The following is a 27232-nucleotide window of genomic DNA, read 5'->3' as shown; positions in this document are numbered from 1 at the left end:
AATTTCACACAAACTTCTAAATAAAAATGAAAAGAATTTGTTTTAATGTTTATTTATAATGTATATATTGAAGTGATAACAAAGTATATAATAACAGATGAAATAATGCATGCATGCGATACTGAATTCATAGCTTTTCATGTACACAACAAGGGTCAGAAGAGTAGTAATGTTTAATCACTTTTGTAAATTTGTAAAGGGATCAAATTAATATCCTTAGCTTTATGTCACCTACATGTGATGTCCATACATATCTTTTAAACACATAAAAAACACAACTTTAATACACTATATGTAAATTTGATTGACCATGGGGGGGGGGGGGGGCTTTTGTCCTACCTTTACTTTTTTATGGGGGGGGGGGGGCTTTTGTCCTATGTGTAAATTTCATGGAGGGGCTTTTGTCCACCTTGTCATTTTTAGAAAGGTGAAAGGAACATCCCTGTGAAGTTTCATTATGATCTGCCTTATGGTTTCAGAGGAGATGTCGTTTTAAAAGTGTGAACGGACAACGGACGATGTACGACAGACGAAGAGTGATCCTTATATAGCGCACCCTGAGCATATGCTCAGGTGAGCTAAAAAGGAGAGAAATAAGATAACATACACTTGAAATTCTAATTCCATATAAATTTATTTTCACAACAAGATATCTAAACTTTATCACAGTTTAAAAGTAAAATGTCACACTTTGGCAATTTGCTTCAAATTCTATATTCAAAAATTAAAACAGTCCAAGTCTACATAAAATGATATATTTACATTTTATTTTAAACAATTACTTAATATTTACCATACTTATTATGTACATGTGCATATAGCAACTATGATAGAGTAACATAATTGTCCCACTTATTCAAAGGTACTAATAAAAAAATCACTATATAATTCTGTTTTAGGACAAGATACAAAAGTTTGTTGACTCTATGATATTTTAAATACACCGGTGCAACTGTACTTATATCAGCTTAGTCAAACTTTTCATAAATTAATGATGAACAATATAATAAACTTAAAAAATAATTATAATTGTAAATTCCTCCCACAAAAATCCTAATATTGACATTTTCTTTCATTCTTTAAATAATCAAATCTTTCAAATTTACTACATGTATAAGATAATATTCAATTTATTTCATATTTTTAGACCTCAAATCAATCTATTTCTGGAGCCCTCAAATTTATTATATCCACTTTTCAAATTTGAAAAAAAATATTCCTCAATCCTTTAAATTTAATTCTAATATCACTCCAGTCTTCACATATTTATTTCCTTCTTTAATCCTGTCAATTCTAAATCTAATATCTACATATTCCTTCTGAGTCCTACAATCTATTTATTCTTAGATTCCTCAAATCTACGTATTCATGTAGTCCTAAAATCTATTTATCCCTGAAGTCCTAAAATATACCTGAAGTCCTCAACTTTTCCCCTGGAGTCCTCAGATAATTTTATTCCTGAAGTCCTAAAATAAATTTAGTATTTGAGTCCTAAAATCTATTTTTACCTTGAGTCCTTTAATCTATTTATTGTTGGAGTCCATAGATCTTTACATTTTTGAGGTCCACAAATCTATTTCTGGAGTCCTTAAATCCATTTATTTCTGAGGTCCTTAAATCCATTTATTTCTGAGGTCCTAAGTAAATCCATTTATTTCTGAAGTCCTTAAATCTATTTATTTCTGAAGTCCTAAAATCTACATGTATTTATTTCTGAGGTCCTTAAATCCATTTATTTTTGAGGTCCTTAAATCCATTTATTTCTTAAGTCCTTAAATCTATTTATTCATAATGTCATTTGAATCCATTTTTTCTGGAATCCTTTAATCTAATTATTCCTGCAGTCCTTAAATCTTTAATTCCCAAATCTAAAATTTAATTCTACCAGTAGTTCTTGAATATATTTATTTCTCCAATCTTCAATCAATATTTTTTGTATTCCTTAAATCCTGAAATTTGATTATTCCTCTAAACCTGAGGCCAAGGAGCAATATCTAAGTAGATTTCTATGAAAATCTTGCATCTGTTTGTCATTCTGAAACAAAAATAAATGAAAATCTTCAGTCTCATAGAAATGATCATGTTACAATAAACATAGAAAAGTGATAAATTTAACTGTTTATGGCTTCTTACATAGAAAAAGTAATTATGGCTCATCAAAATCAATTTGTGAAACAGAAAAAGTAATTATGGCTAATGGAAATCAAATGGTGGCATAGAAAAAGCAATTATGGCTGCTGCCAATCAAAAAGTAATTACAGTTGGCAAACAAATTTGTGACATAGAAGGGTAATTTTGGCTGATGCTTATCAATTTGTGACATAAAATAAGTTATTTCATAATCATAAGTTTTACAGTTGGCAAACAAACTTGTGAGTTGTGACAAAGAAAAAGTAATTATGGCTGATGCTAATCAATTTGTGACATAAAATAAGTAATTACACAATCATATTTTTTACTGTTGGCAAACAAATTTGTGACATGGAAAAAGTAGATATACTCACAGCAGGGCCTATACAATAGTTAAGTAGACTTGCTGTGATGTGAGGTATTGGCTGAACATTGAGAGTTGAATATCCTGAAATATTTATTTCATCACTATTAAACTATATTTATACAATATAAAACTTAAATGGATTTAACTTACTACAGTGTTGGAGCAGTACCTCTAGATGCTTGCAGGCAAGATTTTAGCATTATATCATTTAAGCATCGTGTCTGGTATATAAAGAATTACAGTATTTAGTGTGGTGCTCAAACACATTTTTTTAATCACAGTCAACTTTAATTCATGTCAATTAAACAAAAAGAAACTTAAAAGTCTTTTCAAAAAGTTTTCATTATCTTTCTTGAATTAAGTTTTTTTACTGAAATTGTTATCCTTAACTGAAAAATAATAACATTGCCACCTACCAAACCTATTAGTAAGGTATTCTTCATACAACTTAACTGCCATCAAAGCATCGTTGAGGGTGACTTCATTCCTGAGAGCAAGTTTTGCATGGCTGTATGCTAGAGACAACCTGAAATTTGGAGAATAACTCAGAATTGGTATAAAGACATTTGCCCCAAACTAGGGTGGGGAGGAAAGGGGGGACAGGGGTCATGGGTCAAGTGTCCTGGTAGCTAATTATGGAGTGTAAGACAAAAGCCCTCCCCTCCAAAAATGACAAGGCGGACAAAACCCCTCCCATGAAAATAATAAGGCGGACAAAAGCTCTTTGGCAGCAAATACATATATGTACGTTGAATACTTTGTTTTTTCTTTTCAATGCACTCAACATATTAAAATTGTAAACATGAATATTTTTGTTTTCCATTTTAAATTTTAGCTCTCATTTTACAGATGCCTGTCAGGAATGTGCTGAAGCTCATATAAAACATGCTTATGCCCCCTTGTCATTTTCTGCCTTTTATCATCAAAGTGAATTTTAAATACCTTTTCATATGTTTTGAGAGAGGAAACATTTGCCTTCCTAAATTTTGAAAATATTTGCCCAATGTTTTAAAAAAAAAATTTGTATAAACTTTAGCTGTGGGGTTTTGTCCACTCTATAAAATTTTGAGTTGTGAGGTTTTGATGTGTAGGGTTTTGTCCATCTTCCGAAAAAACATACAACATGTATATGTATACCGGCCCAATAATATGCTTGATAAGATAATAAAGTTATACGTATAGGGATACGGACAAAAGCCCCCCCCCCCCCCTATCTAAAAATGACAAGGTGGACAAAAGCCCCCCCCCCATGAAATTAACATGTACGACAAAAGCCCCCCCCCCCCAAATATACAGGTAGGTCAAAAGCCCCTTAAGTCCATCAAACAATTGTTATTAAGAATCTTGTCAGTTTAAATCTGGAACTTGATTATTGGGACAAGTCAAAATCAGTATGTTTAATTTCACAAATAAATGCAATTGTTTTAAAAGATAATTTACATTAAGATTTAAATTTAAAGGTACAAAAGTTCTAATTTGATTTATTGTGTAATTCGTATATAACTTATCGATGATATGAATGTTTTTATGTTTATTATAATTATATTGTACAGTACAAATGTAAATGAATATTTTCAAAAAATCGCTTAACAACGCTTATCAAGGAAATAAAAGTTTAAGGCGCATACTTGTTCCAAACACTGGGCGTGTGAAAAAAAGATAGTAATCAGTCTGGTCTATAAACCTTAGGGGGCTTTTGTTTCATGGTATGGGGGGGGGCTTTTGTCCTATCTGTATTTTTGATGGGGGCTTTTGTCCTATGTGTAAATTTTATTGGGGCCTTTTGTCCACCTTTTCATTTTTAAATGGGGGGGGGGGGGCTTTTGTCCTACAATCAAGTTATACATTGCACAAAACTTTTGCATTCATACATGATTAGGAGATAATGTGTTAAGCTTATGAATCCAGTATGATTCTTGTAATAAGCGTTCCATATCGTCGGAAACAATCTCAGGCATAGATTTAAAATCCTTAATACAATGATTGGTTTTATTAAAGTGAAAATTGTTGGTATCAAACCTATGCCTATTCATCAGCATTTAGACACTTGTTGCTTTGTTTGACCAACTTTACATTTATCACCTGTGACAAGATATATAACATTTTTCATAGAAAAATCAGTATTATTATTTACATGATAATTCTTACCAGGAATATTAGTACCACTTAATACATGACTTTCAATAATGGAGCTGCAATGTGTACATCTACTTCTATTTTATCTGGATGCACATTTTTTTAAAAATATATTTTACAAAGACCATCTTGTTTTTAAATGTACAGTGCACCTCAGTTTATTATCTCTTAAGTTCAAATTTTCAAATCAAGGGGCCAAATATAGGATATCCCAGGAGGCTGGAGCCTATCTCCGTGCAATCCATATATATTCTGAGATATTAAATTAAATGTTTTAACCGGGAAACGGACAAAAGCCCTCCCGGACAAAAGCCCTCCCGTCCAAAAATAACAAGGCGGACAAAAGCCCTCCCGTGAAAATGACAAGGCGGACAAAAGCCCTCCCGTGAAATTGACAGGGTGGACAAAAGCCCTCCCGTAAAAATGACTGGGCGGACAGAAGCCCTCCCGTGAAAATAAAAGGGCGGACAAAAGCCCTCCCGCAGCAAATACATATATCATCATATGTACATTGAATAGTTTGTATTTTCAATTCAATGCACGCAACATATTAAAATTGTAGTCATGAATATTTTTGTTTTCCATTGTTTTCCATGAGCTTGAGTACATTCCTGACTTGCCTTTGTCCGGGAGGGCTTTTGTCCTACACTCGTTTTAACCAATTGCTGTTATAATTCCTTGTTTCTTACAAAAATTATTGCTTTACTTAGAACTTATAATTTCAACTTTATTTTAATTATGAAGATCATTTTACTGTCATTATGTGTTATTACTCAAATAATTTAATAAATAAAGTATTTATCTATCTGTATCATTTATTTAGAACAAAAACTTGAACTTTTGACACACTGTATGTGTTATTTTCACAAGGTACATCATATTTGACACTTGTTGTTTTAACAATTAACAGATTTGGTAAATTATTCCTCCATATTCAGAAAGGTGTGAATATACTATTGCATGACACTTTCTGTCTAGGTAGATGCATAGGGTGCTCCAAATTTGCATAAATTTACATTAAATTATCATTTGAACCAATGAAATTAGTCATTGCATAATTTTTTACATTTTATTATCATCTAAACCAATCAAATTTGTTTTCTAAAAAAATGGAAAGAAGAAAATTAACCAATGCCAGGCTCTTTATTGAACTGAACCAATCAAAATTTAAAGTAAGATTTCAAAAGCCTATCAGGTTCCACCATAAATATCTACAATTTGTCGTAAATTCATTCATTTTCAATAGACAAATTTAACCTAAACACATTAAAATGTTCCAAAATTTATTAATATATTAACTATTAAGTGTGTTTCGGAATAAAACCATCAAACAATTTAAAAATATAAGTTAATATACGTTATTTAAAAAAATCTTCGGCCAATTTTATAAAAATTAACTAAATAACAGGAGTTATCTACTCTCCCCCAGAGGACGGGGGGGGGGGGGGGGGGGGGGGAAAATTAAACAACAAACAGACTTTTAACCTTTACCTCATATCTTAATTAATAATAGAACTGACTGTTTATGGTAAAGACATGGGTTCAGAGACAGCCTATGATGTCCTTCAGCCCATTCCATCAGGGGGAGGACGGCAGACGACTGTCTCGGGCACCCCGGTGGCGCCCTGTCTCAAAAAGGGAGGGGGGGAATACTAGTATCCTACGTTACAGGGGGGAACTCTGGTTGACTCCATGGTTCCCTTGTCAATAAATTTTTAAATATATCTATTCAACAATCAACATTAGTTTCCTCTTTTCTTCTTTTATAACAAAATTTTAATAAATAACATTTGGGGTACGGATTGACCTGAGGTGTGGGACTGGCCTTTACATCGGGAAAATACCCGTTACCAGCTGTATTCATGGCAAATTCCAACAGCAATTAATTATTTGATTCAAATCTAAAAGTATACCTTTAAAAACTCTCAACCCGATGTAATCAAACAAATTAAATAAGGTAAAATGAAAAATATAATTTGTGTTACCAATATACAATAAGGATTAGTGGCTATTATTTTAAATGTTTTTTACTTTTTAATATCTTAAAAAATCAAATTTTAATATAAAAGGGTCTAAATGCTCTAAACATAGTGTACAGCACAAATTGTAAACAAGACTTTGTTTATGCCACATTCCTGAGGGGGTCATAGGTCAAATCTTGAGCTTGAAGTCAGAATTGGATAGTAATTAAATGGACCAATGGCCGCATAGAAACAAGTGCTTCAAACCAATGAGAGAGCACGTATCAAATTTTCATGTTTTGCGCCATGAAATAACGATAAAGTAGATTTTTCGACTAAATGGTTAATATTTAATTAAAACAGGGACGTTATTTCAGTTTATAGTGATACAAGATCTAAAACTATGGACTATTTTGCCTTTAAATGTATATTTTAAAAACATATACAGCATTTTTTGTACCACATTTTCAAATTTAGATTTTTATCTTTTCGACACCGAAAGAAAAAATGACCATATCAGATCTGAATAATAGATAAGATAATAATGTTCTTTGAATATTTTATCGCTTAATATATATAACGCCAACATTGTAGAAAACATTTTTCCCGCTATTTCAATATCAGAATAAAAATTATCGAATGTACAAAATTTTACGTATCCAATAGGTTAATTCAACTCATTTTCTATCCAACACGAAAAGAAGAAAAATGGGGTATCAGATCTTATAACATGGAATAAGATTGACCCAAAACTAAAACTTTTTTCATTAAATAATAATACTAGAACATTGTAGAACAATGGTCTCTTTTATAAATATGTCCCCATAAATAAAATTATGGGCTCATAAAATAAGGTATTTTCGAAGAAAAAATTTTTCATAATTTTCTTCTATGGTATTTTCTAAACAACCAATTGAAAAATGAAGTATTCTCTAAATAACAGAAATACAACAATATGATTGGTTAACGAACTATCGTGTACAGTAAAAGGTTCATTCTCTTTCTATTTTCGTAAATTTAAATATTTTTCGTCTCGATTTAACAATCATTATATGTGGTGGTTGGTCCATCTATCGGATTCTGATAATGGTTTGAGTGATTTATTAGTGCGTGGTCCGCAGAGACAGAAGCTCACATTTTCTCCAGCAAAAAGGTGAATGTATTAAAATATAATCAATGCCGTAAAATGAAACTTTATAAGATAAATACAAGGTAGTTAACTAGACAAAAACTTTTTGATATGTATTAGGATTAAGATCGCGAACAATATTAACATTTACGCGAGAAGGTAGTTGCCCTAAAGTTATATACTTACAGTATAGGATACTGTATGTAAGTTTCGACCATATATTTTACGTTTTAAATTTTTTGAGTCAGTGCACAGCCATTGTATAAAAGTGTTACATAACTATTTTAAGTGTTTATTTTAAAAGTGGTCCTAAAAAGTGGCCGTGAAACGGTGCTATTGAGAAGTTTATCTATTTATTTAATTTGTAATTTTATTGGGCATGTAATTTAAATTGAATATTTTTTTAAATAGGCTGTGCTACTAGACTAGTATTTTTACCATACAGTCCTCATGGTTATTATCAAATTGGGAGGTGCTGGCTACAGATTACCCATAATGTCAAAAAAGACTCCATATTGTATATTCCCTTTGCCCCCCCGCCCCGTGTTATTTTATTATCTATCTTTTTTATTCCTGTATATATTAATCTAGTATCCTTAATACTAGTTAAACGTGAACCCGTTCCCCCATATGGAGCAATACGTTTATCACGGGTTCACTCAAGCATGAGAATTTTTCTTAATATGTTACACCAAAGACTATCTTCAACAATTATGGGACCCAAGTTATTTTAAATAGCAATATTTGGGACTTAAAAAGATCGTATACATTGGAATGCAAAAACGGGCCACCCGCCAAATTTCTATTCCAGTCCGCGCGACAAACTTGTCGAATAGGTCAACACCAAAAACTTGCAGAATTTTCAAGAAAATCGGATTGGACCTCCTTATTCAGGATAGAAGAAATTTTTTTAGACCAATGGAGAACAAGGAGGGCAATCCTCTCTAAACGCAATCAAATTAACTTTATAAAAGCGGGTGTTCGGTAGAACTTACAAAATTTTACAAAATTTAAAACAAACTTGGTAATTACAAAATGTAATTAATTATATGCTCCCAATGTATAACGGTTTATAACATGTAAATAAACCAACATAAAATACAGTCAGCCCACAAGTTGAATTGGTCAGAATACGTTTCCTGAACATGCCTTCTCGCACAATTAGTATGCAAACTCAATTATAGGTAAATTTCTAAAAACTTTTTAGTTATATTAAATAAATATTTGTTCCTGTTATAAAAGACGGTACTCTATATAAATCTTGGCCGATTTAAATTAAGTGCTTTAATTAATAAAATTTTAGATTTCTCAACTTAGTATGGGATTGCCCCATCTTTCCTCCCATGGCAAAAGGTTGTACGTAAGAGACAACCCCTGTCATGGGGGATATGGGGTATGCCACATAAAACACATGTACGGATATAATAAGCAAGTATAATAAACAACAGATCCCTTTTTTTTTTTTTTTTAATGTTATAAATGAAAAGTATATGCCTGGTTCGCCCATAATGGTCTCTTTCCCGTTGGCGAGGGTAAACAAACACAAACACACACACATAAATTCATTCCTTTCTAGGATAATTAACTGTTCTTTTAATATAGAATTAATTTTAAATTCAAATTCAGTTGTAACTTTTGTAAAGTGTTCAAGAGATAATGTCTTTTGAATTTACGGCTGCTCCGAAAAGGAACCACAACAAGTAAGTTCTTAAAGGTTGTTTTTTTTTTTTAATTGAATTGCGGGAAATGCAGGGAAACAATGTGACTTACTGTTTAAAGGGACTCCACCGGTTTTTTGAAATGACAGGGCTGGAAATATTTTTCACTCAACATCAGATTTGTGATAATGTTTAGGAAAACTTTAAAGCAGTATGCCTCCAGATTCATGTTAATTTTCATAAAAATGTTTGAAATGTAATTAATAGTAAAATAATGAGGTGAATAAATTTTAATGAAGTATTTACATATTGCAATCTGCACTTACAATCGACATGTAAATACTAAAAAGTGGTCAACATATGCAAAAACAGCCCTTATTGCGTTAGTAACGCAATAAAATACTTAAAAATCAGTGTTAAACCGCTGCAAGTACGGTAACTGTACAATATAACTTGAATGTTTTTACCTTTCTTAAATGTTTAGAGCTTTTTCTCAATATTAATTTTCTTGAAATATTTTGACTCAACTGCAGCTTTAAGAATGAGTAAGACGGCGGTCAAATATGAAAATTTAGTGATAAAACTAATTCCTGAGAAACCTATTTTTTACAAAAGTTGAATATAATGTACATATAATTTCATTTTGATATTTCAATTATTGTTTTTGTTATGATTCTTAAATAAATATACATTTACTGTTCAAGTTATGATCTTTAAATTATTTATTCAAATTCCAAAAGGGCAATTACTCCTTTTTTGGATTTGGGATTTACGTCACATCAGCACAGTATACATGTAGGTCATATGGCAACTTTCAAGTACCATTGATGAAGACCTCAAGTGCCTCTCTATACATTATTTCAGGAGTAGGATCACCAACGTTCAGTAAGCTAGCTGGATAGCGTCTTCCATAATTTTGAAATGAATGGTTATTGTTTTTGTAAAATTGAACCCTTCAAACACAGATCCTTCCATCTAAGAGGTTTCAATGTGATATCTGAAATACATGTACTTCTTATATGAGCTATGGTGCAGAAAAAATTTAGCATGAAAAATAATAAGGGGAAATAACTTGAAGATTTATCATTTTTGTATAGCACAATATGAACTTGTTATCCCAGTTTATATGAAAGTTATAGACAAATTAAGCATGAAAAAATGAATGGCAATAACTTCAAATTTATATTGGGTAGAGTTATTGTTTAATGTATTGTTTGACACTCCTCTTTAATGTATTATGAGACTGATCAGCCTAGTTTAATATGAAATGAAATCTCTAAAACTTTATGCTCAAATATTGTAAGACAACAGGAAGAACAATGATAATATCTATATCCCTGCAGGGAAAAAATAATATTCACTTTAATTATTTTCTGTCATCAATCTTAGATCATACATAGTTAAAATAAATGATAAATCTAAAGAGTTCACTATGCCTGAATAATGTAGCAAACGTCTTTAATTTTAAGCTTTGATATTTTATCTAGGTTTATCTGGAAGCCTGGTTCTATAAGATTTCTCTCCACTGTCAATTTTTAAAACCTCCCTAGAAAATATTATTCATTTATTCATAAACCATGTAAAATCTTCCATACTAAAGGCATTTATCTTTTATTTTTAAGTTAGGATCAACTATGTGAAGTTACAATGCATATAACACTGTATATATTTACCAAAAATGCAAGAGTAAACACTGTATGGTAACACAGCTTCTCTTGATATCTAAAATTTTGTTTTGATATACAGGTATTAATATTTTCTTTTCAGGAAACACATGTGTGTATCTTGTGGTGCTGTTATAGGGAAGTTTCATAGTCATGCCCCTAAATGTAGAAAAAGTGAGATGAGTGGCAGTGATTTACTTGTCTTAGAGAAAGAAAGAGTAAATACCATAGCATTAACTAGCTTTAGTGCTCAACAACTTGAGAAAGAATAAGGCCATGATTGGCCAAGGTTTGCCTATGCTTAAAAAAACTTGGAGTTCCTATCAGAGTTCACTATAAGACGGCCTTGTACACTGTAACACAACTAAAGGATTACCTTAAAGAAGAAGACCTTGGCAGTCTTGTTCGCTCTGTAGAAGGCGTTCTTTTTTTGTCCCTTACAATAGCATGGACGACAGTGACATTTCTGTTAGTCTGGACTTAGAACCAGAACACAATGTGAACAATACAATCAAATTACCTCCAGCTGATATGTCCAAGCATGAATACACTAGACAATACATAGAAAATCTACAAAGTGATTCAAATGTAATGCTGACCAGTGACGAGTCCTTGGATGAACATAATATTGAACTCTCCAGTACAACACCCTCATCAGTTACAGACCAGGACACAAATTATGAATCTAACCCAACAAATATACCATTAAGAAAACACAGAATTATTTTCAAAGAACCAGTTTCCCGAAAGAAATCTAAAGTAAGAACGCCAAGAAGCTCATCTCAAGCAATCACAACGTCTAAAACTGGAACTCTAGGATATGTGAAATCATATTCTGAACTAGAAAATGATGAGGAGGATCTTTTTCAGGATTTTGATAATGAACAGAACTGTAGGATAAAAAAAATAGAAAACATGTATAAGTGTGTTCAGAAGCAGAAAGCAAGACTGATTATTCTTTGACCAAACATCAGATAAATATCAAACTTGTAGAATTTGAATATTAGTTTCATAAATGGCCGAAAAAATAAAAGTTAAAAGAATGGCACAACCAAATTACTTCATTGACTTTTTCCAATGATAGTGACTTATTTACCTACTTTTTAATAAGTTATTAACATATGCTAGTTATTCAGATATTCATGACGGGATCAAATGAGGGGAGGGTGGAGGGAATGGGACAAGAGTCTATAGCAGAGTGGTTCTACACAGTTGTGTCTGAAATAATGCACGAAGAGGCACTAGCAGTAAAGCTGCCATATATCCTTCTTAGTGTTAGTGCAATGTTAAACCTTAAAGAAAAAAAGAGGGAATGGCTTGTATGAGCTTGTCATTTTACTTTTTTCATATCTAAACTCACATTTTTGATATAAAGATATATCTTATGAATTTTTTTTTATAAAATATAAAAACAGTAAAATTATATACTTTCCGTAATCTTATGATACAGCTTTTTTAAGTAGGTTATTAACTATTGATTAATGATTTTTGGCATGTGCCAATTCTTCTTAAGGAAATACACCAACATGATTTTTTCATACAGGTATTTTGAAATAACTTTTTCTTTCAACTTCAAACAAAAATTTTGTAAACTGCAAACAGCAGAGATAAAACGTTACATACTTTTTTTGTAAAAAAACTTACATAATTGATTTTAAAAAATGATGAAAAACTAGTAAATCAAGTGATGGAAAAAAGAAGTTGCTTCATGAACTTTGAAGGACTTCTTTTTTACATCCTACGATGTTTTTAGGGATGTAAACAGTTTTTTTTTAAATTATGTGTGGATTCTGGATTCACATATGTATGGTACAGTGTATGCTGTACAGTATAGTGTGGTGTATGTGGTACAATATGGTATATGGTATGGTATGATGCTTATGTAATATGGTATGGTATGGTATGATATGACTGTGGTATGGTATAATACAGTGTATACAGTACAGTATGGCATGAATGCATGTTCCCCTGGATTAGTGACCATGGCAGAAAAATTCTTTAGACCTATGTTCCCCTGCATTAGTGACAATGGCAGAAAAATTCTTTAGACCTATGGGGACATTTCAGATCTAAAATTCAGTAATGAATGTGCATGGTCAGTGTAATATCACAAATGATCAAAGAATATCAAAAGTTGATCCTGAGAGAAAGCTGCTCATTTTGATATTCAATCAGGCACATGTTTATACATGTTTGAATGTAAAAGTAATAGAAGCAGATCAATGTTACTCGAATTCCATTTCTCTCGAAGTAAAATACCCAGTCCCTTGAAATTCGAGTTACAGAGGGTCAACTGAATTTAAATTTTTAAATTAAGAATATGGTACTGGTTTAAAAGACATTTAAAAGTAAGCTGAAGAGTAACCATAAGAACAAGTTGGACAAGGGACAAAACAGTTGGGTCTCCACAATTTATTTCTATATAGGGCCCATATTCCTGTCAACAAATTGTTTCAGGTGGAGATATAATAAATGTTGTGTCAGAGATGACTATAATTGTAATACTGAGACCACAATAAATTGAAATAAAATGCATACCATAGACATATAGTGAAAGTATTTATAATAATATTTCATTATTATTCAATTCTTCAATATAATATTAATAACAGTAACCAATTATTTTCTACTACGGACATTATGTAACATACATAATAAGAAAGCATGCAATTGAGAAAAAAAAACAATGGTCTGTATGACTAAACTAAAACAAAATTGTTATGGTAAAACAAAGGTAATCTTAAACTTCTTTAGCTAGTGATCTAATACTAACCCCAGGCTTACCAGTTATTGAATTTTCTAACCTGTTTTTGGCTAAAAATTGAGCAATCCCAATTAAATGGATAAATGTGACACACCTATAAATTTACATACAGATAACAAACTGCTTTAAACGGGGTGTTATTTACAACTTATGTGGTCAAATACTACTTTTTGAAGCTATCATAGTGTTGGAGCTTGGGAATTAAAGTTACTTCCCTATAAAAATACATAAGTTTGGAAGATTCTATTTAACTTACAGAGTCTGGTCAGCATTGACTGGGACATCTGTACAATCTGAAGTAGATCTAGTCTTCCTACATGTCATATAATAATTGTGAATCAATGTCTCTGCTTCTTTCCTAAACTTTGGTCTTAACTGACTCGCAAATCTAACAAACTGGAACAAAAATATAATATTTACAATAATTGTTATATGTATGTGTCAAATAGGAAGATGTTGGCAATACATATTCCCTAGATTTGAAATAGCAAAATGTTTGTTTTTTTTAAATTTAGTTTGAATGGAAATAGAATGGTGGCATATTTCACAGACATTGAATTCAGAGGATCCTTTGGTCCGAGTCCCAGTCAGGGTGCACATTTTTCCTTCCTATTACTTTCAGATAAATGCCTTGATAATTAAGAGTTTATCTGTTGTCATATAAAGTTGCCACCATAGGAATGAGCAGCAGATACCTGTGTTTCTTTCTTATAGGCCTAAATGATTCTGTTATCAAGTATAATATATTCAAAATACATGTACATTCCCTAAAAATGAAAAAAAAATGTTCAGATTGAAAGATGGACAAATTCTTTTAAGATATTTTGTGTTTTAAAGATTAAATACAGAAGAATTTTTGTAACTTTTAACACAAAGAATTTCATATGAAATAAATTCATTATCACAGTATTCTTGTTTATAACAGTTTCAAGATTAGTAATAAATTTAATTTATTCTCCAGCATAATGTTTTCGAACCTGTTGAAAATCTTCTGTAGACACTGGCAGTTGTGTTGTAGTATCTGTGTCCCTTATATCATAATTTAATGCTGCCACTAGAGTTGTTTCCACCATCTGATCTTCTACCATCTCATTACTAGTTATATCTCCATGATCAATGAAACATATTAAGCTGAAAGCACTGTTGAAATGGAAAAACAATTATTTTTTTTGGTGTCAAACTCATAATAAAGCTATCTATCTAGATTAATGATCTGTTTTTTTGCTGAAGTGGACATTCCACTAGCCTGAGATTAGCAAAAAATATTGAGCAACCAATGTAATCAAACTGAGCAAAAGTCAGGTAAGAAAAGTACAATTCTTGCATAAAATGTAACAATAAATTATATGGCTAAAATTAACTTCATAACTGGCATAGACGTTTTGTTTGAATAAAATGAAAATTACTTCATGAACTTGCAGTTGATGTGTATTACGAGTATAAAGGGTATAAACATCATATTTGTCCAATGAAAGTAATGGCTCCAAACATGCAGTTCTGTATTAATGTATTATAACAACTCACTTACTCTAGAAGAGTTTTGGGAATATCTCCAGTACAGGCTCCAACAAATACATCACTATCTTTAGAAGATTGTTTTCTAGACAATGTAGGGTTACTATATCCCCAGATTCTACTCTTCAACCTCTGTTCTATATGATGTGGAAGACTTCCAGTGTACTTTGGGGCAACATCAGTTACTATCTTGCCTCCACTTAATGCTGGAAAAACAAACCAAAGTTTAATTATCATTTTACCTCATTTTAATACAGCAATATAAAAGTATAATTTGTTTAAAGAAATCAGCTCTATGATTTGAAATAGGAAACTGTCTTTATTTAAGATTTTCTTTTTTATTTTCCTATTTGTAAAATGTCAGAAAACCGTAGCATGTTTTTAAGACTAGTGTTTGTCTTTTGGGAATACCTCCAGTACACGCTGTTTGTTTTTATTTTCAGAATAAGGAACAGATATGCAAGCTAGATTGGCTCAACATTTGTGGCATAGACAAATCATTATAGGTGCGAATATTTAGAAATATAAATAAACCAAAAAAATATCGGTTATAATAAAGCCAAGAATATCAAAACTGACCAGATTGTAGACTGTGTTTTGTAGATTTTTTCAATCTGTCAATGTCACCAACATTACACACACCTCTTTGAGACAGGTGTAATAACCCTCCTGCAAACAGAGAACAAAATAATGCTATAGCTATTGTCTCAGGTTGAGGAAAAACATACATTCTGACTAGAATTGGAACCTGTGAAGAACCATTAGAATATAATTCTGCAGCTACATTTGTACCTGGATTCCAAATGATAGGGACTTTCTTTTCACTTTTCTAAGCAAACTGGGCAAAAAGGAAAGAGAGAAAGCAACAATTACACCCAAGTTTTCTAGAAACATGGTCCCTGCTAGAAAACTATATATGCACATCTAGGAATGGAGTGAGGGTAGAATGATTAGGGCAAACTGGCAACTGTATGTGCAACAGAATAAAAAAAAATACTGACCTTCAACAAAATATGAAGAACTGTTATATCTATCTACTGTCACATGACCTGTTAGTGACTGACCAGCTGTAAGGCTTGTAGAGGAGTGTTTAAATCTGGTTCCAAACTGGAGAAGTCTTGATATAATCTCACTATCAGATCCCAGAGCCAATACATGGAGGGGCTTTGTCTGAAAAATATATCATGAAAGTTAGTTACAAATTATTAAACTGAATAATTGTATCTTTAATTAGAAAAAGATATCAAGTTTGAGTGCATCATTGTAGAATGACTAATTAAAATCCCTGCACATGGGTTTTAAAGTCAATGATATACATTTAATGTTTGAAAGAATGCGTTAAACAGGGGTCATAATTTATTATCTTGCCAATCTATGACAAGAGTTATGTGCTCTTGTACAAAAATGGATGCGATAGTCATTAATAAGTATGCCTAGTTTTGTTATAGTATCTTCTGAAATGTAAAATCATGTTACTAACATGAAAAAAATGTGGTGGCATATAAATATTTTTTTTAATATTTAAATCACATTTGTTAACAACACTCACTAAATATGTTTCTTTCAATCCTGGACACTTTTTTTAACCCTTTCCCTGCTGGAACCGGAAGTAATCAGCCTTTGACACCAGTATAGTCAGCCAGGCCAGCATACACAATTGTGCTGCCAAAACAGGCTCCTTATAATGCTGCTGGCTGACTAATGTTTCATTGTGACATCCCCGAAACTGATAATAGACTGTGCAAAATTGTGAAGCTGGACTAGTCCATTTAATAAAATTCAGCAGGAAAAGGGTTTATATGACAGTAGAATTTTACCTTTGTATCCTTTTTGGACACCAGACTCAGTAATATTGCAAGTTTTAAACTGAAATGACATCCTGGAGGACTAATTTCACCTGAAATTTAACAAAATACTAAGTCTTGTAATTTCTATACATGTAATATTCATAATTATAATTGCCAAATTTTTTAATTTTCAATTTATACTACATTGTATTATAAAGTATCATTCAGGGTTCGTACAGACATCCAGTATCAAAATTCAAGGAATTTTTAAGCACTTTTTAAGCATGTTTTTCCATTTTTCAAGCACAATTTGTTGCGTGTCTATCCTACACAATGTTTAACCAGTATTAATTTATAAGTCATTTTTTGTTGAAAACACATTTTCTGGCTACAGTACACTTTAATAGTTCCTATAGAATAACAAGAAAGATACTTAAACTGCCACCCTGTTTTATGGCCCCCTGGTAAAACCCTAACTTCAATATATCACGCTCTCTTGTAGGTTTTGCGTTTATTTTAAATATAAATACTATAACATGATAATATGATATATATCTACATTAGTAGTAAAGTTTTCTGTCTGTCAGTAAATTGTCTTACAAAAATAATGTCAATATTCATTGAATGGTTAAGATTTGAATGGTTAAGTAAAAATCATTAGCACTATACAAAATCGCAGTGAGTGGGGTATTGCGATGATCTTGCGATGAGGGCTACATATCAGAATCTGGCTAAATTCTGTGTTGAAACCTTGGAACACAACATGAGCATTATAGAGGGGTTGAAGTGAAGTGCAAATTAACTGCAATTTGTGTCTGTTACATTGAGCAAACATTGATTTTGGTACTGAACAAGATCTTTATTTATTGTTTTTTTTTTTTGGTACATTGTAACTATCTATTGATTTTTACCGACACTTTTCTGTCATTCAATCATTTTCAAGCACATTTGTAGCAAATTTAAGCATTTTTTAAGCACTTTTCAAGAGAATAATCAAATTCAAGGACTTTTAAGCACTTTTTATCATTTTTAAGCACTTTTTAAGAAAGGGACTGAAATTTAAGCACTTTTTAAGACTGTACGAACCCTGTCATCTGTGACGTCAACGGTGTTTTCAGACATAAAATTAAGATAAAAGTAAGATAATTACCTCCAAACAAATAGGCTAATGTCAGGACAAAGCTCCAAGGTGATGATTTCCTATCTGAAAATAATAAAATGCAAAACATGTGTCAAACAATGATGACTACATATGTGATTTGTATATCTTTACATGCTTAATGTAATAAATTCAAATACTTTCATTATTCTAGTAATAATTACTGATTATTCATTTATTTTCCTCACACTTCTTGCTCAAGTATATAAACATTTTCACTTTTCTTTGCATAACATGTATACTATAACAAATTGCTAATGCAGCTACTTAGATATCCCGAGTGTCATTAATGCCAATACAGTTCCATTTCTAGCACCAAAAGGTTCCTTACCACTGTATATAAGAATATGCATATATTATTTATTTGATATGAATAGATAAAACTTAAATAAAATATATATAAAAATAGATAAACATTGAACAAAACATATAGAAATGAATATCATATATAGCTTTACCTTTGTAAATTGTTAAAAGGTTTCTGGGTAACTCCTTCAACAGTTTACTGGCCGATATCTCTGTCTTTATCTGTAAAACATCAATCTCATTCACTAGACATAGTTCTTAAATAAATATTGGGGTAATTCTGCTGTCTTAGTAGTCCAGTGTGTCAAAATAATGATTCAGTTTTAAACAAAATGGTGGTTTTTTTTCTTTAATAAGTTGCAACTAGTATTGTTGAAAGAATTGATATGGAGGAATTCTGAACTGCCATTTAGATATAACTTTATTTATTTTTACAGCATATTAAAAGTGAAATACAAAAACAATGTTTAAACTATTGTAACTTACCTTCTTAATGTTATTTGCCTAAAAAATAAAAACAGTTTTAGCTGTAAGTAACAGTGCCCTTTTGATCATTAACTTCAACATAATTACACCAAACATAAATAAGTCTTTTAATTAAAGATAATAATGATATATTTTCTAGCTTTTACTGCATCTGTCCATTATTTTAGGGAAATAAAATAAAACCTTCTGTAAGCTAGCTGGATAGTTTCCTCACATGATAGAATTCAGTATCATCTAAAGTAGGAAAGAGGGACAAGTAATTAGAACTTAACAGAAACCATAACCACTTGGCTATTTAATGATTAAAGATATTGAAAAAGATGAATGGCAGCCTCAAGATGTCTATGTTTTAGCCCAAGGACCATGGGTAAAAGCCATGATACTAGGGTCATGCTTCATTTTATGTGACACTAGTTCTTGGAAGCATACAATGTGGTGGATTGAATAAGCTTTAAACATTTGTAAAAATGAAGCTATAATAATAAATGTTTAAAGTGAAAAAAGTTTATGGCCATGAAACATGGAAATACCTCAAGTGTCAGCATAATTTTGTCATCAAGTACATCTTTCCTACTGATGCCAATAATCTCATATGTTTCTCCAATCTCTACAAGTTTGGTCAGATCATCTGTAATATATGTGTGACTTCTGTTACATATAATTCAGGGAGAAAAAAAAATCTGACATTTCAATAGTGCAATTTAAGAATGGATTAAAAATCATATTCTGGATTCTTAAGACATACAATTGTATGCAATTTTTATGAAAATTTTAAGTGTTTTACATGAAGAAATAACTTTCATGTTTACAAATAAAGTAAATTTAAGAATTCGTCTGGTATGGCTTTTTAAGTATCTATGTGGTATATTTTATAATATATCTCAACAGAAGAAATGCATCATACCTCTAATATAGACAGGTATGGCCTGTCCCCTAGATCTTTTACAGCTATGAGAATGAATTTCTGACATGATCTGTTCAGGAATTACCTCCGCAACCACCTTTTCTGTTGATAGCATAAAAACTATTGATAATTATTGCAAAGAAATATGTTATTGTAAATTATTTTGTGCCTATTTCAGCCACATCTATTGTATGTCAGGTCTTTTCCCCTTCTATTTAAGGTTTGCCTCCCCTTTCAAGAATAAAATCTTTAAAATCACACAGTTTCCCCTAAAATCAGTTTATATCAAGTATTTTCTAATCCCATTTTACCAATTTGCTGATATTCTTCCCTACCCCTCCAAATTTAAGGGAAGGGCCCCTGAGAGAAAAGCCCTTCATGAACAAATATGAAACAATAGAAAGACATTCTACATTATATACAAGTGTGATCAAAAAGCAACACTGATGAAATGGAATTACATTACAAGTGAATCAAAATATGCGGAGAAACAATATTTCATGTAACACAGGATGAGATTATTTTTCTGATTCATAAACTTACAGAAACTACTTTGTTTCCAAAGATAATTGGTTGGACATTTGTACTTGATAGTCACCAACCTGGCTTTATTCTGATCATTTTTGGAATATAACTAATAACACATAATATTTCACCATATAGTACTATCAATTACCAACATATCAAATTAATTTTTTTATTTCAATATTAATCATACCAATTAATGCTATAATAAATTAATAATAAATTTTACTCAAAAAGTTTGAACTATTTTTATCTCCTAAATTATCATGAATTTTGCAGCTGTTTATTTACAAGCAAACTAGTCAATATCAAGTCATACAAATTTGTTGGACATTAAGGCTGATGCATATTTACCTGATAAAGTCCTGCTTGACTTTTCCTCTGTCAAGGTTAGAGAACAGAAACTGCATTTGAAATCTTTCCTGAAAATAATAATGCCTCAAGAACTAAATACATTGTAGTTATCAAAAAATAAGATTGTGTCTAAATTGTTTTGTCTTTTTTTTTTTTTTTCAATACAGGTTACACAACAGCCTTTTCTAAACTGCTACAACATCTAATGCTTTATATACCAGTACATGTATGTCTTAAATTAATTACTAATATATCATTGAAAATGTTTAATAATTGGCTCTTATTTGCTGAAAAAAACTGAACTTGTGAGGGAAAGCCATGTTGTGTGCAGTGATTTTTACTTGCATTTATATTCTAAATAGGGACATTTTGACATTTTCTAAAAACAACATTTTTTCTTAAACCCCCACAAATAAATTAAATTAAACCCTCTCAAATGAATAACAAATAAATCCCCACAAATTACTTAAATTTAACCCCAACAAAATTACAAATCTTACAAACCTGAGGCAAACCCACAAAATAAAACTTGTTCAAACTGGCTATATTTTAACTGGCATACATAAATCTGAAATTCTCTTTGTATTCACATAAAGGTTAAAGTTGACATAGAGACAAAATTATTACAAATTAATATATTTACCTGACAGTTTGAGCTTCTGATGCCCCTGGAGTATGTATTCTTATAAAATGGTTACCGTGGTGACCTTGACAATCTTCATCTGTACAGTAATACCTGGCACTCAACCTGGAAGTTTTAATATAGATAGCTAAGTATTAGCTGAAGTATTGAGATTTTTGACAAAAGAACAGAAAACTGTAGTGACAGTGAAGATTTATATTAAGTTACTTTAATGTATATTTGAGTGTCCATTTTGTTTGTCTGATTTATTGGGTTTTACGTCACACCGACACAGTATAGGTCATATGGCAACGTTCCAGCTTTACTGGTGGAGAAAGACATCAGGTGACCTTCTGTGCATTATTTCAGGCACGAACGGACACCCGAGTAGAACAATTGACGTTCCGTGAGCAAGCTGGATAGCTTCCTCACATGAAAGAATCCAAAGGCTCTGTCGAGATTCGAACCCACAGCGGTGTCCATTTTATAGATAATATTAAAGGTGTGAGATAATCACTATAAAAAATGTCTATAGTTTTACCACATATTAAAGGTGACAAAAATAGAACGAACCTAACTCAGCCTCTCAATAAGTCTAGAATAATATTTTGATGATAATTTCTCAGTAATTCTAACATATTAACCTACAAGAAGCTTAATTTCAATTTATTTGTTCCACTGTCTACATCAATCTTGCCTAATGAAACTGGTTTCCAGAGACTGTACGATGCAATTTTCTATTCAATGACACAAATGAACATACATGTATGTCAACATTTTGGCACAGGTGTACATGTACACTTGTATACGATGTCATTTATTTCTTTTACACAACTGTTAGGATATACCTACATCCTTGTAAGTGTTGACAAAGCCGTACTTACGTACATTTTGAAACAACACTGTAATAACATGCTGTATTTCTGCACAGCTGTACTTATGTATATTTTGAGATGGTTGTACTCTCTTTTATTCTGAAACAGCTGTTGTAATGTAATATTTGTTTCAAAAGCCATACTTACGTATACTTAGACACATCTGACAACCCTGTTACAACACCAGTAAGACTACAAAATATTCTAGCATCATGCACTCTGGATAAACATCTAATATTCTCTATCATGTTTCTGAAAAAATAACAAACTATTTGCATAATTTAGCTATGAACTGTTACCAGCATATTCTTTCTTTCCAAAAGTGGCATTTAACATTGTCTTGTAGATATAATAAGAGCTGTCGGTAGGACGTCAGCAACGTTCGACTATTCTTAGTGCTTGATAGTAAAAAATGCCTTGATTAAAAGGTAAAATTTTCTCAGTAAAGAAAAAGGCAAAATTTTACTTTAAATCTATTTTTCAGTTATAGGCCTTGGAGAGAGTCCTATTATGCTCTCAAAGAAGAGTATAAAATTTCAACATGTTTCAAAGCCTTATGTCAATGAATTTTGAAAATATTTGAGGTAGTACAAAAACTTTAATGTAAATTCTAAGTTGAAAAAGGGGCATTATTCTGTCAAAATGCTTGATAGAGTTACCTCCTCCTGTCTACAGGTTGGGGTCATGATGGTGAACAAGTGTGCAAAGTTTCAAAGCCATATGTCAATGGACTTTGAAAATATTTGAGGTATTACAAAAACTTTAACGTAAATTCTAAGTCGAAAAAGGGGCATAATTCTGTTAAAATGCTTGATAGAGTTACCTCCTCCTGTCTACAGGTTGGGGTAATGATGGTGAACAAGTTCGCAAAGTTTCAAAGCCATATGTCAATGGACTTTTAAAATATTTAAACTATTACAAAAACTTTAACATCAAGTGGTTACGCCGACGCCAACGCAGCCGCTCGGGTGACTACAATAGCTCTACTTATTCTTATCAAATAGTCGAGCTAAAAATTAAGAACAACAATGTTCTAAATACGAGTTGAAAGATAAAATTAATTGAAAGATAAAATTAATTAATAAAAAGTAATCTAATGAGCTTAAAAGCTAAACAATGTACTCTAGCCACAATTAAAAAATAACCAAACGTGTAACTTTATTGTACATCAAATACTTTTGTAAAAACTCAATTTGATTTATTTATGGTTTATACAAAGACTTTGATAGAACCATCGAGAGTAACTCTTTAAAAATGACCTCATAACATACAATGTCAAAATGAAATGTTGATGAAAAAGAATACAGCTTGGACTTTTAATTTTGAATGATGAAACCCCAAGTCAAGGAGACCTGACCTGCAGAGACAGAATGATAATAAAGTTCTTGCTACTTACCTATGCAACTGAAAACTAAGACAAATCTTGGCTATTTTTGGCACTAAAATCAAAACTATCCTACAAACCTGACAATGCAGAGATTTATGGCAGTAAAAAACCAGACTCATTTCCTGTTGTCTTCCACAATGACATAGATTTTGTGAAAGGGGAGCCTAGGGTGTTTTAATTTAACTGGTGCATTAGGTTTTCTAAAGAAAAAAACTTACAATTTTGGTAGAACAGGAAGAGATGAAAGTCTTAGGATCACAGCAACTTGAGATAATGATGTTGTTTCAGGCAATAATTCCAAAACTTGTATTGCTTTGTAGATAACCTACAAAACCAGGAAAATGTCTAGTTTATATGATGGCAAAAAGCGAAATCCTAAATAGGCAAAAAGACTTGAGACACCTTTTAAATAATACCTACAAAAGCATCTGGGAATGGATATTCTTTGCTAAATTTTATTTAAGATTAAAATCTTCATTTGACTTACATGTACTGACAAAATTAATCTATGGATGTTTTAACAAATGTACTTACGATGCCCTTTTCTTTGTTGTTCAAACACACACAAAAGTAATTGCAAATGATAGCTGTGAAATGTACATCTTTTAAAGCAAATAAAATATGGATGTAATATGTAATTAAATTCAAAATCGAACAAAAAATTAAAGTTCTTTTTAAGATTGTAGGATTTACTAATTTGGAAAACATAATAGACATAAAAATTGTACAGTTGAAGATTTAAATATCCCTACCAAGCACTATCTTTCATTGTTAAATAAAGCTGTACCATATTTCCTGTCTGCATGAAATTTGATTTTAAATAATAATTTTAGAACAATAGATATACTTAATATTAATTACTTTATTAAACAGGAAGGTTTTAAGTTTTAACAGCAGCCTTTATCACTGGCTTTACATATTCACTTACTTGCTTAAAAACATCAGTTGCGGTTATTGGTTCCCGTAACAACAAGTTACCTAAAATAGCTGAAAATTCAAAAATATTTCGTTTTGGATGTTCTGCATTTAATATAATTATGTACCTCATATATAAATTCCTGTCTTTATGGTACATCAGTTAACTGGTATGATTCCTGTGCATCACAGTGGAACATTAGTGCTTTCTAAAATTTTACAATATAGCAGACACAGGCCAGTGCCTAATCATTAATTATTGTTTGATTATAAAGAATCATGTAATGATAAGGTCATACTCAAATAACAGAATTTCATCTGATAATGTTGTAACAAACCATTAACTGAACACTTAACCAACAGAAACCAAAGTCATCACCCTTAGCCAACAGTATATAGCCAAGCCAACCTTTATATCTGTGAAGTCTTACCAAGCTCTAACTATGGTAGCTAAACTTTTGTATCTGATAATGAAATCTCCAAAATTTCAAATGGATTGCTCCAATGTCAAAGAAGGACTAATTCATTATACAAAATTCAGTAGATTAAGGTGAGTGATAACCTTATTGTTAAGGTGCCTCTCAACCAAGGCATTGTATATTTGAGTCCTTCTGGGGTCATGACAATGTTTCCTTATGTGACACCAGCACTGCTCACTTCCAGGAAGCAGATCTAATAGTGGTTTGGATATGCTTAAATCTTTTATCACAATCATGCTAAAATGAATGTTTAAACCATACTACCATTAGCTTCACATATGTCTGACGGATCAATCAGCAATTTGAATGTATACACCAAGCTCTGAAAGTAAAATTTTACCTCAAGACTAACATAACACAAGTCATTTGTTGTACAAATCATCAATTTAAGCAAATTAAGATAAAAAGAATACTCTCTGAAATTGTAGTGTATTCCAAAGGCTACTATACAAACTACACATACACAATAAGTTTTAATTCATTACAATAGGTCATGTAATATATTAGATATACCTCTTTCTTAGAAACATTTTATTACTTTACAACATGTGAAAAATCTCATTAACTTATAAGAAAATTTTAATATTAATATTGATATGATAATATGGAACAGCAATGAAACAACCTTTGTTTTAGCATATTTTTCACATTGTGCCTTCAGAAGTGTTAGGTTACCACTGACATCTAGGTACTGCACTATTGCATCAAAATATCCCAACTGTTCCTCTAACTGTCTGATCACGCATTCCTCCATTCAATCTGAATAACAAATCTACTGTGGCACAGAGGAGATGTGTGTGTTTTGATTTATCTCATGCGCACAAGATTTTTGTGCCCAAGAGTTACTAAGTGGTGCCCACAAGATAAGTAAGTGGTGCACACCACATACTATGTTGTGGCCGCACCAGATACTATGTCATGGCCACAAGTTATCAAGTCGTGCACACAAGATAATTAAGTTGTGGGCACAAGTTAATAAGTCTTATGCACAAGATAATAAAGTTGTGTGCATGAGATACTTTGTCGTGGACACGAGTTACTGAGTTAAGCGAACAAGATAATTAAGTAGTGGGCACAAGATACTATGTTGTGGCCGTGAGTTACTAAGTTGTACGCATGTGATAATTAAGTGGTGCACACGAGATAGTTAATAAATCAGATTACACTATATTTAGAGACATAGATAACAGTTATCTACACTTCTGACTTGCCTGTCACAGTGCCATATATACAAGTTATTGATTGGACAATGATTGTACATTTAATAGTATATTGAGGGCACAAGATAAATCTGTGACAGAAAGTTACATTATTAGTCCCAGGATAAATAAATAACACACATCTCTGTGACACACATGTGTTGCAAAATATTTCAGTCAACGTGCTTAAGCCAGCAGCGTATAAATGTTGATTACCATACCTACTAGGAAAAATTCACTGAATGAGTCTTATGAATAGAGAGATCCAGGTCTGTCCTTTCGCTGCTTAGCCTAAGGACTTAATGAGGACGCAAATTGAGTGACTCAGATGAAAATTGTGTCAATTTTTATTATTTTTTTCAATCATTTTTCTACAGCAACATGTAGTGCATGGCATGGGTTGAACCATAAAAGAGAAACATCAGATGTCAGGAAGAAAGATGATATTAAAATGAGAAATACAGACGAACTTTGTGACGCTTAACTCCATATTACCTCCCTTGATTTTAGATTTGACTAAATACTGTACTGTTCCCGTGATGACCGGACGTTGCAATTAGATGAGTAGATAGCAAATAAAAAAAACACATCCAGAAATCATTACATGATATTGTTTTGCAAAGAATTCAATTTGTTCATTAAGCCATAAATAACAAGACGGTATTAAAATTTCTATTTCATAATGTCCGAAAAAAATACTTTAGAGACCGTAAACAGGAACCCGTCAGTTAGTAGCCTCTTTTTCTTTTAATTGTACTTACTATCATACATTGCTGTGGTACATCAGTAGAATACAAAAAGATTCCAAATTTAACATTTTTACAAATTGAACAGAAAAATAAGCCACAACAAAATACTTTTAGTCCTGAATCATTATATTCTATTATATCTTTGCAAAATTTTGATTTAT

General features: G+C 31.5%; 1 protein-coding gene across 1 annotated transcript; it reads right to left on the bottom strand.

Annotated features, from left to right (window-relative positions):
* Positions 1–616: 616 nt before the first annotated feature.
* Positions 617–26797, bottom strand: LOC132748728 (minichromosome maintenance domain-containing protein 2-like). Its single transcript, XM_060738346.1, has 22 exons — positions 26544–26797; positions 25749–25882; positions 25388–25445; positions 24658–24716; positions 23948–24054; positions 22490–22594; positions 21489–21593; positions 20846–20913; positions 19967–20068; positions 19593–19690; positions 19063–19080; positions 18729–18798; positions 18262–18315; positions 17142–17221; positions 16326–16494; positions 15904–15993; positions 15338–15530; positions 14787–14949; positions 14066–14205; positions 2914–3023; positions 2505–2578; positions 617–2035 (listed from the first exon to the last, which is right to left on the bottom strand). Exons 2-22 carry the CDS (start codon positions 25875–25877, stop codon positions 1961–1963), a joined length of 2067 nt encoding a protein of 688 aa, XP_060594329.1. The 5' UTR covers positions 25878–25882; positions 26544–26797; the 3' UTR covers positions 617–1960.
* Between the last annotated feature and the right edge of the window lie 435 nt (positions 26798–27232).

This window comes from Ruditapes philippinarum, unplaced genomic scaffold (assembly GCF_026571515.1).
Source record: "Ruditapes philippinarum isolate M1 unplaced genomic scaffold, ASM2657151v2 ctg58_1_1_1_1, whole genome shotgun sequence".
NCBI lineage: Eukaryota > Metazoa > Mollusca > Bivalvia > Venerida > Veneridae > Ruditapes > Ruditapes philippinarum.
This window is presented reverse-complemented; position numbering and strand designations above follow the sequence as displayed.

Coding starts and splice junctions, on each gene's coding strand:
- LOC132748728 (XM_060738346.1), bottom strand. CDS start 25,877: ATGGAGGAATGCGTGATCAGACAGTTAGAGGAACAGTTGGGATATTTT. Junction 20,914..21,488: donor TCAGAAGCTCAAACTGTCAG/GTAAATATATTA, acceptor TATTATTTTCAG/GAAAGATTTCAAATGCAGTT. Junction 15,531..15,903: donor AAAACACAGTCTACAATCTG/GTCAGTTTTGAT, acceptor TTGTTTTTCCAG/CATTAAGTGGAGGCAAGATA.